Here is a 16,197-nt window from a genome sequence, read left to right on the forward strand (position 1 = left end):
GTTTGGTCAGTCACAAGTCAGAGATAGCTCTCAACAAGCTAAAATCAAACTCTGAAAATGAATTCACTTCCAAGCTCATTCAGATTATTGGCTGTATTTATTTATTTTTATGTTGGTAGCTGTCAATTGGGGTTCCTTCTAGAGCATTCTTCCATTTTCAGGCTATATTATAGCTCCATTCATGTTCAAAACCAGCAATAGTGGCTAAGTCCTTCTCAGTCTTAGATTGTCTTTGATCTCCCTTTATGCCTCATCTTATCCAGTTCCTCTTCTCTTGCCTCTCTCTGACTCTAGCCAGAGAAAATTCTTTCCTTTCAAGGGCTCACATTGAGATTGGACCTACCAGAGGAATCCAGGATAATTTCCCTATTAACTTCCATAACTTTAATTGCATCTGCAAAGTTATTTTTTGCCAGGTAAGTGTGTAGATACCTTTGGGAGGCTTTAATTTAAATTATATGATCTTCCAAGCATCAATTTTCTCATTTCTAAAACAGGGATATTCCTTCCTTGTAAAGCTACTGTGAGGACTAAATAAGGTAATGTGCATAAAAAAGAGCTTACCACAGTGCTCATAATATAGAAATAGCTCCATAAACAATACATTTTAATTTATTTTAATATACTGTAGGTAACCCATGCTTTAGAGGTTTTTTATATTTCCTTACTGTCTGCCTCAGGATGATATAAATAAATTAATATTGACTGAACAATTTTCTCTCATTGAAAAGATCATTAAAACCCAAGACACATATAAGCTCTGTATTAACTTGAGATAAATTCTTCACATGCCCAAGGAAACATTATGTCTGCCTTGACTTGCTCTTGTTTACTCACATCAAAATAAAGTTTGGGGGGTTAGATGCACCTCAAAAACCTGACATCACTCTCAAGAAAGATGTCTCCAAAAATTGGGTAAGAATGATCAGCAACTGTGTAATTTTTTCGTGAAACTAGGCAAACTATTTACTTAATGGTACAATTGTTTAAAGCTAATTGAGTCTTCACTTAAAGAGAGAAAAATACTTCAATGTCTTATGTCTTGCTCGTGAGAAAGACATTTGAAACCTTGTTATAACCTGTGTTCAACATTTAAATAGAGGAATTAATAATGTTTTGGTGAATTCTTGACAAACTAATAGAAGAACATGTTTACAAAGAGCATAAGAGGGTAGCATTTAATGCATTTATAAAAGTGCTGATTGTGATTATGATATAATACCATAAATGTAAATCATATTTATTTGTAAAATAAGGTACATGAAAGTAGTTATAATTTAGAATACTAGAATGTTTATTGATAAGTAGTGAAGGGATGATTGACCTAAGGACTCGAGTTTTATTCCCAACTTCGTGGTCAATTTTGTAACCATCAATTTATACTACTGCTCCAGTTCTCAGTTTTCTCATAGTGAATAAAAAGAGTGGCTAATCAGGACTTTAATTCTGGAAGCTTCTTTTATAAATCTGTGATAATGGCTTTGTTATACCTGTCTTGTATTTTAATGAAGTGTGAAATGTTTTGACATTAACAATCTATTAAACTGTGAATGATGTTTTTTTGGAAAAACATTTAGATCTTTCTTAACTGCATAAACTTCGTGTCTTATACTAAAAGGAAAAATAGTATGAAAAATACCTTGCAATCTTGCACAGAATAAAACTCATTTCATTTAATTTTATTATAAACAGCATTGTAGATGGGCGAGATAGGGATATCTATTTATACACATACACATATATAGTATGTGTGTATCTAATTTTAATGTATCTTCCTAATACATAATTCATAATAGATAATTCATGTCACCTAAACCAATAGATAATTCATAATTTATAATTCATTGGGCTAAACTAAGTACTAATACTAGGAAGGACTACTCAAATGAAAAATGAGAAAAATAGCTAAATTTCTATTTTTTCTTTTGATGCTATTTCAAGCTTTAAATGCACTTTTTTTTTTTCAAAGTGTAAATATAGAGAGTATGGGCAAAATCAAAGGTGAAAAATATGATCATTAACTACACACATTTGATATTATCAAACCATAGAAGATATGACCATAATGTCAATGGGATAGGATGACCTCAGTTATCTAAAAGGAAATGCATTGTGAGAAACTTACCAGTTCAACCATATATTGACAGCTTTGCACAGTAATCTAGCTTCTCAAAATAATGTTTAAGATCAAATCTTTACGTTTTCTATAATTTTATCACTCTGATGTTTAGGAGTTTAGGGTTTGAAGAAATTGAAGATCAATATATGTAAATAGTGATTATTTCATAAAAATAAATCAAGTAAAAAAGACGAACAAAATTTTGAGACTTGCATGGTAGGGAGGATCTTATTCTAGGCAAAATGAACAGTGTGAGCAAAGGCTAAGAAATGGAGATCTTTATGAGTTGTGAGGAAGTTAATCTGAACAGGATAAGGCATTATCAGGGAGAATTTGAGAATGTTCAGAATACATTGACAAATGGTCAGATTATGGAAAAGCTTGAAGGTCTGCCAAAAGAAGTGACCTTTTGACACCCGACAGTAATGAGAAATTGCAAAATTTTTGAAAAGTAGAGTTGCATGATTAAAATGATATTTGAGAAGGTTACTGTTTAACAAGGCACTGAAAAGATTAGAGAGGGAAGTGGAAATACTCAAATCACATAGGATGCTTTGAACTTCAAATTGAACATTATAAATTTCTGTAAGAAAGATGAACTATGAACAGGGATCCAGGGGCAGTTAGGGACATGGATGAGGCTGGAAACCATCATTCTGAGCAAACTAACAAGAACAGAAAACCAAACACTGCATGTTCTCACTCATAAGTGGGAGTTGAACAATGAGAACACATGGACACAGGGAGGAAAACATCACACACCAGGGCCTGTTGTGGGGTGAGGGGATAGCAGAGGGATAGCATTAGGAGAAATACCTAATGTAGATGACAGGTTGATGGGTGAAGAAAACCACCATGGCACGTGTATACCTATGTAACAAACCTGCACATTCTGCACATGTACCCCAGAACTAACAAATACACACAAACACACACACACACACACACACACATATGTATATACAGATTCCGTAAGTAGATTTGTTGCCCAAGATAATTCACCTATCACTTTATACCAAAAATAAAGTTAGCACTCAACCGAACAAAGCAAATATAACTCAAAGGGTGTATTTCAAAATAAGATCATTTATATATAATTAAAACTAGTTACTTGGAAATTAATTAGTATCTGTCATTACAGTAGAAACTCGTTAAACAAAAGCGACTCAAAGAGGTGAAGCATTTATCGACTAGTAATTCATCTTGTTAAATTTAAATAGGAGTTTGTATTTTATTTTTAAGTTATATAATCTAGAAAGTCTCAGATTACAAGAAACATAATTTCTTCAAACTTTCATGAACACAAGAATGTTGAAATAACTAAAAAATATTTTTAGTAATTTCAAAAAGAATGTAGAAGTTAAAGGCCCAAATGATCTGTTTAATTCACAAATTACAGTTAGTCTCCTATAAAGCAGGCATGTAAATTTTTAAGATTAAAAAATATCTTGAAATGAAAAGATGGTCTGCTAAAATATGTACTATCACATTAATGTCATTCATTTTTTCATGTGTCTAACATACACATAATAGGTCACATTAGAGGTATTCTAGAAATATTTTGTAGCTTAATTAACTAAAAATAATTAATACAGTAACCACAGTTTTAAAAAAAACATAGAAGTGTTTCTTCACTTGTACATTTTAGCCAAAAGAGAAAATAAAACAAAGCAAAACAACAAACAAGCATGTCCTAAAAAAGTTATAATACTACTTTTTAAATATAATTTTTCTAATTTGATCAGCATTTTTGTATAAGAATTCAGTTGTGATTTATATTTATTTTTTTAGATATTTCAGAACTTGATTTTAAAATACAGAAAATAACTTTACATTTATAGAATCACAGACATTTTCTTCCAGTATTTAATTAGTATGACCACCTCAGAAATACAAAGACAATGTATTTGTATTAGATAAATGCCTTAGGATAATAATAATAACTCGTGTTATGCCTAAGTAAGCATGTAGATGGATCTAGGCAATAAATTTTCAAAGAGATGAAAAATAAAATATCTATTATTATAAATACATTAAATTATTTTTCCCATAGTTAAATGAATTCCTAAAATAACATCGGAAGTCACATACTTCTTCTGAGTACTATTTTTTTAATGTTTTCTTGGTATTTCTAAACAGTTAAGCTCATCATTTTAAAGGAATCATTTATAAACATTTATTGTATATAGTTAGATAAATACATCAACAGAAAGGACAGAGAGAGTAAATAGAAACTGACCTCATTCACTGTGGCATAGTAGCTTTCATGCTTGAAAGTGGGTGAGTTGTCATTCCTGTCTCTCACCACTATTCGCACTTCATGGTAGATAATAGTGCCCACTTTTTTGTTGATGCACTGGACCTGCACCACAATGGAGTGTATGTTCATCGGTGGCTGCAATGTAGAAATTGCATCTTTTAAAATACTAATTAAAAACAAAGCTTCTTAATCACTGTCAAAGCACTTGTTCATTCAGTACATTTTTCTATTCTTATTTTTAAATTATAATAATCTAGAAGAAAATGATCATTTTAAGGACAAGAGAAGAGGATAATAATTAATTTATTGTTTAATTTTGTATCTCAGTGTGTGCACTTCAGGTAGCATTATGCTCACAGTTAGCGGACGGCTGATGAATGCAACCACAAAATTAATGCTTAGAATTGATGGGATGAAACGAACTTTGCCCCCCAAAGATTAAAGAAGCAATAATATAAACTTTTAATTTGAAAAAAAGTGTTAATTAATAAATTCCTGGAGAAGAGAGATTGTTTAACTTTTATGTTTATTTATATTTTTGCTGGAACATTATATGTTCATTGCTGATCAAATTTAAAATACTGATTATCAAAAGAGAAAATCCAAAATCCCGCCAACTAAACTTATTCTACACATTTAAATGCTTATTTTGCTAATCTTTTTCTCTCTCTAAATATGTAAATATTATAGACACACAGGCACACAGTGAATATCAGCCCATGTTTATCAATATAGATTTACTATAGCATTTTTTGTATAACACTATGAAGTTATGTTATGTGACAGCAATATTGCACTTATTTCTTTGTGATTTTTAAACACCTTTTGAGCTTATATAATTTTATCTCTAAATACGTCATTTTTGCAGTGTCCTATCCTGACCCCTCCATCTTAAAATCCTTGTCTCCAACCTGACATCTCCTTTCAAATTTCTTCCAATTTATTTTTCTTTATTGCATTTCTCCCTGAAAATTTGGCTTATTATATATTTTATGTACGTGTTTTGGTTTGTCTGCCTTCGCTAGACTGGAAGCTCAATAAAACCTGTGTGTTATTTTAGTCACGATGGTATCCCTCTTTCCAGTAACCAGCCCTGTGCCTAAGACAGATGACCTGGAGTCAAACTGCATGGCTTCCAGTTCCACAACCTACTAACTGTATGATCCAGGAAAAAGTACAAAGTATCTCTACGCTTTGTTTATTCATCTATAAAATTAAGGCTAAGAGTTACACCAATGAGAATTGTAAATACTGCGTGTGATTAGACTATACTAGTCATATGTTAAACACCTAATGGATTAAATACATATCCTATTTTATTTATCAAAAAAATAAATATCCAAAAGAGTGAATAAACAAAATCTATAATGCATGTCACATTTGTAAATGAGAAAAATGCTACAGAAACTATATCTAAACTGAAAGAAATCATTATTTAGTTTCAAGATATTTTTATGGCCAACAATGAAAAAGAAAGTTGACTTGAATTTGTAGCTGTCTGAGTGATGCTACCTAGAAAGAGTAAATTGAGGCATCATTGACATATGAAAAGAGGCCTCTAGTGAAATGACACATATGTTTTCATATCTATTCTACTTCACCTTTAATCACTGATACAAATGAAGGCATTAAAATCATGTGTATAAAATCTGTGAATGTTACAAACCTTGGAAGGATGTATAAATACATTTAATGACAAAAGACATCGTTCAAAGTCATCTTAATAAGCCATAATAATGGGTTACAAAATGGTAAACTTTTACAATAATAAATTTTATCTTCCAATTTGTAATAGAAAAAAATAAATCACCCAAATGTAATAGATGGCTACAAACATTAATGTAAAAATGTAATTGTGAAATTTTGATAGCTAAAAGCTGATTTTACATGCCAGCACTGTAAATGGGCTACTGGAACACTAATGCATACTGTACATTAATTAATAATATCATGTATTAATAATATATAGGTAGATTATAACAGGTGCCATTTTACAGGTGCTTAGAAGAGAAATTTGAACACTTTTGAGAATGTATAAAATTGGAGGATTTTAAATTTAACAACATCTGATTTGTCAAATATCTAAATGGCTGTTACGGAAACATCCATTAGTTGACTTATTGTAGTTTTAGAGAGCAGAAATAAGAAAAATAGTTGAAAAACATTTCAAAGCATGTTTTCGCTATAAGTAGAGGGCTTCTCTTAATCCAAATTTGCACCAAATAATTATGTGCGTGTAACAAAATATCTCATGCAACTCATATGCACCTACTATGTACCCATAAAAGTTTTATAAAACAACAGAGCAGAGATTCTTATCAGTAGAAGAGTATAGTTTATGTTACAAATAAATTTATACCTTCTCATTTCCAATATCTTTTCCTTGCCATTATGAGCTAAGATATTTGTAATGCTTCAATTTCTTTTTTTCACATTTGTCTTTGTATAAAATAAAGAAAAATAAGGAGGAAAAAGTGACATGGAATAGAACAGACTATTCTATAAAATAAGACCCATCACTGAAATATTCCAGTTTGAGGATAAAAGACCATTGAAAAAGACTAGCTCTTAGAAGTTTCCTGGAAAGAATTTGAAGTAGATGACCTCCATTTTTACTACCAGCTCTCAAGTGTTTAATAGACTTTTTAAGGGAGGTCCAGCATATTTTAATTGTAAATTAAAAACAAAATAAATGTGTACTGTTTGCCCTTGGCACACCTCTTGGAAGACAATGAGGTAAATTATGCACTTTTAAAGTTATTTATCTTCCAATTATTGCAAGAGAGACTTATAAAAACATTCTATCTCAACTTCTAATTCTTCATGGAGTGGTACCACTGGAACCAAAAGGTCACAATCTTACTAAATAGAGGCTCAAATGCACTGTGTACTGAGGCCTCACTTAGTCCTGCTAAGTTCCCATAAATTAGATCTAACCAGGTCACCTGGAACTGTTATCACTCTCAACTTTAGCTCCCTCTGCAACTGTTAGTGGCATGGCTAGAACTTAGAGGGCAATAAATTATAACCATAATGGATCACACCGATGGCAAAAATTCCCTGTGGCTAATATATAACACACAATGTAATTTTGTATTGGCATAGATTCGATTGTGCTGTATAAGAAGGTAATAAATAAAAGTACAGTTCTACTAAGTCCATTAGTGGGAGTTTAGGGACTCCAAGATGCTTCAGAATGCGTTAGGGAAATTTTGCTTTATCTTTCATAACTGGTGGCAAAAATAAGTCATGGCAATTTGACCTTTTCTAATTTTCTTTAATTGCTTTATTCATCAAAGAAAGAAGAAAAAAAAGCTAGGTAGAAATTGTGTTCATGTAATTATTTAAAACTATTACCATTCATATATACCTAAACATGCAAGCTATTATTTCAATTTAAAAATGAGTGCTGAACACAATACTCTGAATGTATACTTGCACGTTTGCGTATTATTGTACCTGTGTATAGGTTATGATATGTGTATCAGGAATGATGTATATCAACAATTAAAGGATATTATCATTAAAAAGTGGGTTTGAGAGTGTGAAGAGAAAAAAATTTCCCACAAAAGTGTAAAAATTTTGTAATTCTAAAAAAGAAAAAATATTAAATAGAAATGTTTGTTATGAATTTCTCAATCATTTGGAATTCAACATGACAAAGTTTTTATAGGGGATTTGTTGATATTAGCAGTGTAGATTATAGCACAAATCTTCAATCCTATATATTTTTTTCTAGAAACCAAATGATTTGGAAGTCAATGATTTGGGGGGCAGGGGAGGAATTTTTGGCAAATCTGTAGGAATTGATTTTATTTTTCATAAAGCATAGGCAAAGTTTGTCTAATTCTCAGGAGTGAATTCTTTTTGTCATGATATTTCTGTCTATGGACTTACTACCTTTATAACATAATCATTCCTATTTCACAAGTAATGTGAAAGTGAAAGGAAATAAGACATTGTGCGTTTTAGAAATGACTTTTAAATAAAAAAGCAAACTTAAAGGAAATGGCTGGCCAGAGTTGTCAGTGTCCTTCACAAATTAAATTTTCACAATGAATAGTAGCATATTTACCGAAGATATTACCTAAAAAGAAAATATCAATTTGAAAATACAATTACGCATATGTGACACGTAGATAGATCTGCAGAGTTTTCACAGTGAATTATTAAGGACATTCAGTCTACTTAATGGTATTTGTTATATGAAAAGTTTAACGTGGGTTAGGATTAATATGACATAGTCCTTGGACACTAATAGCAACTTTTATAAAAGTGATATGAGGTGATCATAAATAAAGTCAGTCAAAAATACTATTAAATAATACGGATTTTAGAACAAGGAATTGCATACCAGTGTTATTAGAAAATAATTTATACAGAAGCAGCATTTAAGATATGTCTTAGCAGTACATAAAATTCAACTGATAGCACTGGATAACAGTGATTTCAAAGTTTATGTTCAAAAGAACATCAGGGAAGGTATGGTAAGAAAAGTTGGATTATGGTCATAGGACAATAATTACATTAGTTTTCTTAGATTGTAGTTTGTATGTTTCTAAGTAAAAAGAAAATTATATAGACAGGGTGCATCTTGAATCTAGGAAAAGTCAAGAGCCAGATAGAAAACAGTTTGCAATGAAAAGATATCTGCAGACATACTCTCTGCTTCAGCACTCTGACTGTAGAATAGGTTGAATCAAGACAGGTGGTAGAGAACAATTAGTTTATATGAGTGACGACTAAGAGGTCTTATACTAAAGTTATGTTGATGGATGGAGATGCAAGATACAATGTGGAGATAAAACTACTAAACTTAGCAGTTAAATGGACACTGGCCTGGACAGAGGAGTCAAGCTCTTTTTGCAGCTACCAAGTTAGAGTCTGAAAGAAAAGAAGCTATTTGATGTTGTTATGAACATAATTTCTCTCGTTTCAAAAGCGTTTAAAATTTTGCCCAGGATTTTGAGATAAGTATTATAGGACTGTACCAGAGTCATACTTTTCTTTCTGTTATTATTTTAATTATTGATACTGTCATGACCATTATTATCACATGCCCAACAGTGATGAGAGCATATTGGCCATGTGAGACAATCATTTAGCATTTCAAAATTTTTATGTGATGTGCCTTTATTACTGAGACTCTTCATGTTCACCCCAAAATATCATATTTTGGTTGTTTCTCTTTTGTAACTTTTAATTTTGTAACTTTTCCTTTCTTTTTTTATTTTTGGGTGCTGAAAATTTATGTAACTTTAGTCAACAAAAAATAAAAATAAATGATGACCATAAGGAAAAATCTTATGAACCAAGTTTTAAAATTATAAAACAGTTCATAGTCATACAATCTCATGTAAAAGCTTTCTAATTATATACAAATATTTGAGTGTTGGGTATTTTTATGCTTTATATTCATCCTTGGAAATTTTCATGAAGATCATGTTTATCAGCTTATTTTTAACACAATGTTAAAAATGTTTTTGTCTATATTGTTTGCTTTTAATTCTATTGCAGCCATAATTATTCAAATGTCCCCATTAAGAGATAGTTTATTGCCTCAATGAGAAAATGTAGAAAACATGATTTGGATCGCTTCCTCTGGAAAATAAATTTTTCTCTAACTGTTGCTAAAAAGATAGTATAATTGGATATGGATCTACCATGTGGCCCTACTCCTTGCTCCCTGGCTACAGATTCAAGCCAATGAGTATTTAATTGTTATTTCTCTCAGAAATTTTAAAACAAAACAAAACACAGTGGCTTTAAGCCATCTTTAATAGCCACTGCATCAAAAGTTTGTGAAGAACTGGCATGGAATGAACATAGAAAACACTTAAAGTCAAATGAAAAACAAGGAAATGGAGTAAAATTCTAAGTGTATAAAGGAATCTGCTCTGCAGAGAGAAAAATAGAGAATACACACAGAGAAAGGTAGAAACTAGAGACCATATGGTCCAAGACCAAGTAGTTTTCCTCTCTCCCTGGTAAACATACAATTTCCATAAAAGCAAATTATTTTTTATATCTATGCTATTGGTATTCTTAATATTCTCTCCCATCAACTTGAAATTATTTGAAGGCATTTTTGTGTCTTCCTTATAAGCCAAATAACTTTGATTAAAATCAGAATATTCTTAGAAAAGCATAATTTCATAACAAAGATTCAGTGGAAAATTTTCTATAAAAATAATTTCAAGAGCAATTTACTACTAAGAAGGGTTAAAGTTCATTATAGGCTAGTGATTATAATACAGAACTTTGGCCATTGTTAGTAGGGTCAAACTCAAATTGTTGGTTCTATTTTGATATTCAGAGCATATATATATATATTTGAAACAGAATATATATAATATATAAATAAAAATATATTTTTGAAATGGAATTATATATATATTTATATATGTATATATACACACGTATATAGTGTATATATATGTGTATACACTATATATATATACATGTGTAATATATATATTACCCTTCTTAGTGGTAAATTGCTCTTGAAATTATTTTTAAATTATATATGTGTATATACACTATATATATGTGTGTATATATATGTGTGTGTATATATAATCACTAGCCTATTATATATATATTTACATTACATTATATATTATATATTATATTATATAATATATAATATATATTGTATATTATATATTATATATTATATATGTATATCATAGTATTAATATATATGTCATTAACACTGGAGAGCATATTTACAAATACAATCTATATAAAAAGTGTGCACTCACTTTTTTTCAAATGAATTCTCTACTATATCTTTGTAGAAAATATTGTTAAATAGGATCATAGAGAAGCATATAGAAGAAAAATATATCTTATTTTGTATCAATGTAAATAATGTTAAAACAATAAAGTAAAAACATACAATACCTCTCTAAGTAAACTAAGATTATTTCAAATATTTACATTATATTATTATTTTATTTCAGACATTACAATTATTTAGCAATATTGGTATGGAAGCATATAGGTACACTATATCGGGAGGACCATTTAGTAAAATGCATAAAACTCCTTATCCCAGTAATATAATGATGGTAAGTGAATTTATCTCTATAAAACAATTAAACAATTGGAGAAAGATGCATGTACAAATTTTCACTGCAGCATTTTTGTAATTGTTAAAAACTGCAAACAAACTTGACATCCAAAATAGGAGATTCATTTTTAAAAAATCTCTTATTTATTCATGCAATAACCAATTATGCAGCTAATAAAAATAATTGTATAAATATATATTTGTTTGCATTATAATTTTACATGTATTATAAATTTCACGTAAAAAGTAGGCTGAAAGCAAAATGAACAGCATAATCCAATTTAAATTAATAAGTATTATAATATACATACCAACACACATAAATGCTTGAAATAAAATGTGGCAGAATAAATATTAAATGTTATTTTCCCTAACTGATAAAATTATCTTCATATATATGCTTCTTATTTTCTGATATGTTTACCATAAGCACGTATTATTTTACAATTGAGACTGTAATTTCCAGTGGTGATTAGATTTGGACTAAAAGCCCAGATTTACCTCACTATTTGTCTAGCAGTAATGGTCTATACGTCACATAAAACAGATGGGCACTAGGTTAAGGATATTCAGAATAAAAGCCCTTATGCTTTGATGAATGAACCCCTAAAAGCACTGTGGCAGCAGGAAAACATAATTCACAAGAATTCAAAGAATTCATAGGTAATAAAGCACATAGTAAACTGTACTAAAATAAGAGGCAAATTGAGATTTATTGAAGACTCCAAATTTTAGACATGAAATAGTATAAAGTATCAACCACTGCATAAGCTATTGTAAAGTGGATCATAAACCCTTAGCAATGATGTGAAATGATTCAGGTTCACTAAGCTGAGTATCTGACATTTGGATTTCATAAGCTGGGAACTTGTGGGTAAGCATGTTTAGAGTTACTCTCTGAGTTTTCCCAGGCCCCAGTACAATTACTGGTTATAATCCACTACCCTCTGCCCCTCTGCACTCAAGAAAGACTGAGATGCAAACAAGTGACTACAAAGTTACTTTAGAGAGCTACTTATACCTGTTGTTTTTTAAAAAAATTTTCCAGAAATGAAACATCCAACTACTTTGGTAATTTAGCATTTTTTTTTTTTTTTTTTTTTGAGGTAGTGTCCCGCTCTGCTGCCCAGGCTGGAGTGCATTGGTGTGATCATAGTTCACTGTAGCCTCCACTCCCCAACCCCAAGCTCAAGCGATCCTCCCACCACAGTCTGCAGATCAGTGGGACTACAGGCACGTGTCACCATGCCTGCCTAGTTTTTTTAAATTTTTTGTCAAGACAGAGTCTTGCTCTATTGCCCAGGCTGTACTCAAACTCCCGGGCTCGAGCAGTTCTCCCCGCTGGGCCTCCCAAAGTGCTGGGATTACAGGTATGAGCTACTGCTGTGCCAAGCCCAATATAGATATTCTTAATAAAAAAAATTATGCTATCTGAGAACTACTTGACTGGCATATTACCATGAATCTTTTGCTCCCTTTTTTTCTTTTGTTGCAGCTATGTAAGACATTTCCACAGTTTTGCCCTTCAACCAATGCTTACTAGTTGTAAAAGCAGGCTCCTGTGAGTGCACCCACCAAACTATGTCTTCAAGCCAGCAGCTGAGTGACACACTTATATGTTGCCATCGTTGGACAGAAATGAGTTATAGCCATGCTTGTCCTACTTTGCCAAGGTACCAACTCTTTTGTCTGTGCACTCTATTTTCTTCTTGTTCAGAAATTGACAAGCTTCCAGGATATTAAAGGAGAAGTATAATGGTTCTCTAAGACACAGATGTTCCCTCCCTTTCTCATTCTTCTTTCAGTGAGTTAAAGAAACTGTTGTTGATATACTCAGGAAATACATTCAAATTACATAAATAATTCAATATCATATAAACACACACATAGACATTTAAATTATAATAAACTTATATTACAGGAGCAAAGAAAAAAAATCACTAACATCTCTATCCAGAACTCTCCCAGTGCTGTTCAGGAAAAGCATTTGCTTAACAGGATCCATCAACACCCAGTAATCCACATTATCCTTTAAAGAAAGTTCTATGGTGGGGTCTGGTCCTCCAGCAGTCCCTTTGATCAGCATGTTGTCCACCAGAATTGTACCTGCAAACCAAAGAAAGTTATTTGAAAACATATTCTACTCATATGAATTCTTTAGCAAAGATCATGCTCTTAAACCGTGGCTGGCTCACAATCAGTTTTACAGCTGAAAATACTCAACTGTATATCTAGCATAAGACAGAAAATATTCTTTACCAAAAGGTCAAAATATCTGCATTATATTATTTATAAATAATATTTTTGGTGGAAGGCAGAGATTCAGACACGGTGAGTTCCATCATCCATTTTGTGTTTCCCTCTAACAACATAAATCTGTTTCCCCCCATCTATAACTTCTCACAGGAGTTATCACTGAATTTTATCCTGAACAAAAGGAAATGCCTGTAATAGTAGAGTCTGATGTCTCAATTAATTCTGTAAGACCTCTGATGCAAAAAAAAGATATTGTGAAACTAAGAAAGGAAGAGGAAAGTAGAGATTTTTAAAAAGTAGCTGAGTCTCCCATGGTGAGAACTGCTTCTTTTTATCTTAGAGCAAACACATAAAACATAAATCTTGACATGAAAGACGAAACTAGTGTGCAGAGATGGAATAGAAGCCATTCTTCTTTAAGACACGCCTGGGTTACTCCACTAGAACAACGCACTATGCCAGTGTAACATTTCAGTGCTTGCTTTCTTATTATTTTTTTCAGCAAGCTGAATTGTAGACAGTTTTTGAATAAAACTTGAAAAGATTATGTCTCTAACCCTTTCTACTCTGTTAAAGATCCCATGCATTTTACATGTCGAATGCAAACAGCACTGATGCAACTCAAATACCATTTTTCCCTCACGCAGCAATGATCTCTTTGCCAAATAATAATGTACCATGGCTTAGAGCAATCATTTTCAACTGATCCATTTTATTAAACTTACAGATACAGAAGAGATGTGGCTATGCAAGTAAAATGTAGCCTCCAAAAAACACTAGAATAAACGGCAACTATCGAGAGAACTCATTGCCTTAGGAAAGCACTCAAGAATATATAGAGAATCCATAAATATGAATCTGGCTTGAAAAATATAATGAAAAATGTATCTGTTGCACTTTCTTAAGGCATGAAATTGGCCTAAATGTTATACCATTGCATAATTACAAGAAAAGTGGAAGCCTCTTTAAAATATTTTCTCAGTAATTTAATAAGAACTATAATTATCTATAATATTTCTTTATCATACTACTACTACCGGTCTTTATCTGTCTAAGAAATGCTGGGAAGAACCATGAATCTTTTGTAACAAGCCAGAATAATGTTTAAACACAAATGTTGTCTCACATACACATACTTTTGTAAATGGCACAATTTTTTTGCACTTTTTCACATACTAGGATATAATTACATGAATATTGAGTGGAATGAATATTTTTATTTTTGACTGAAATGGCAAATACACAATCTACATACAATACACTCCAAAGTATAGATCAGATATCGATGGCATTTTACTGCCTATAAATATGTTCAAGAATGTATATATATTCAAGGCCCCAGTACATACTAATTTAAAAATACTTCACACAACTCATCATGAAAAGATATTTGATCTATATTTCAATATACAATTGAGAAATTGAAAAGGAATTTATTTTATGATCAAGAAAACTTATGTACAATAGGCAGGTCAACTAACATTAACATTAATACCTTGACTCAATAGTGTTTAAGAGTAGCAACTGCAAATCTTCTGATTGTGTGTATATATATATATATATATGCTCTCTCTCTCTCTATATATATATACTCCAAGCTCCAACAGATACACTAAGGGGAGGAGCCACTGAACTCTCTTTACAAAGCAAACAGTTTATAACCAGATAAAGTTTTAATAGTAACTAATATTAAAGTAGTGAAACAAAAACACTGTATCTGGATTTATATTTTATTTAATGATTCTAGTTTTCACAGAAAAGATCTATATTTTTCTTGCTCTCAGCTCACTCCTGAGTTCAATGATTGAAACTCAACAAAAAGTCTTTCTACTGCTGGTGTGTTGAAAAAGAGTTTTGTTTGCTTGCCCGCTTTCCCCTTTAGAATTGTCCATTTGTATTGCCAAAAAGAAAAAAAAAAAAAAGCCCCTCAAATTTTCATATACCATCTTGCTTTAAGCCAAATGTTTAGGGGAGAGAGAGAGAAGAGAGCAAAGCTTAGGCAGACATGATACAAGGAGCAATATACATATTTTTTAAAAATTAACCTAAGTGCTCACTCTGAATTGCCTGAACAACTGTGCCCATACCCCTCTCCTTAGAAGAATATGTGACACCCAAGCTACAGTTAGCATTAAGCCAGAAACTCCTGTCTCTCCCTATCCCGGCAGTGGTGACTGTATCTTTCCACACATCCTAAGTTTTCAAGACCTGAAAAACTAGTGTTCTAGACAATATTGACAAGCACCTAAACACCAGAATACTCTGGGTATATTGGGATAATATGCTCTCTTTCCTCCTTCGTTACTTTGCAAACTTCCCTTTTTGCCAATAAACCTTTTGCTTAACATGTTTCATTTGATGTTTAAGTGTATTCTCTTCCTTGACTTCATTTTAAATATTACAGATAAGTTAAAAATAAAAAGATGAGAGGCACAACACAACACTAAATAAGAAAACTGGATGGCTCTATTAATATCAGCTAGAACG

The 16,197-nt window shown here is 31.4% G+C and overlaps 1 protein-coding gene across 2 annotated transcripts in view; it reads right to left on the bottom strand.

The window, feature by feature from the left end:
- The window catches only part of PCDH15 (protocadherin related 15), a 1,777,335-nt gene that overhangs the window by 557,629 nt on the left and 1,203,509 nt on the right, over positions 1-16,197 (bottom strand). For both annotated transcript variants that reach the window (XM_058436255.1, XM_058436254.1), the window contains 2 exons: positions 13,400-13,560; positions 4,359-4,514 (listed from right to left, as the gene is read on the bottom strand). In XM_058436255.1, coding sequence (XP_058292238.1) covers positions 4,359-4,514; positions 13,400-13,560 — 317 coding nt within the window. The remainder of the gene's footprint in view (positions 1-4,358; positions 4,515-13,399; positions 13,561-16,197) is intronic.

Source organism: Hylobates moloch, unplaced genomic scaffold (assembly GCF_009828535.3).
Source record: "Hylobates moloch isolate HMO894 unplaced genomic scaffold, HMol_V3 SCAFFOLD_3, whole genome shotgun sequence".
Taxonomy (NCBI): Eukaryota; Metazoa; Chordata; class Mammalia; order Primates; family Hylobatidae; genus Hylobates; species Hylobates moloch.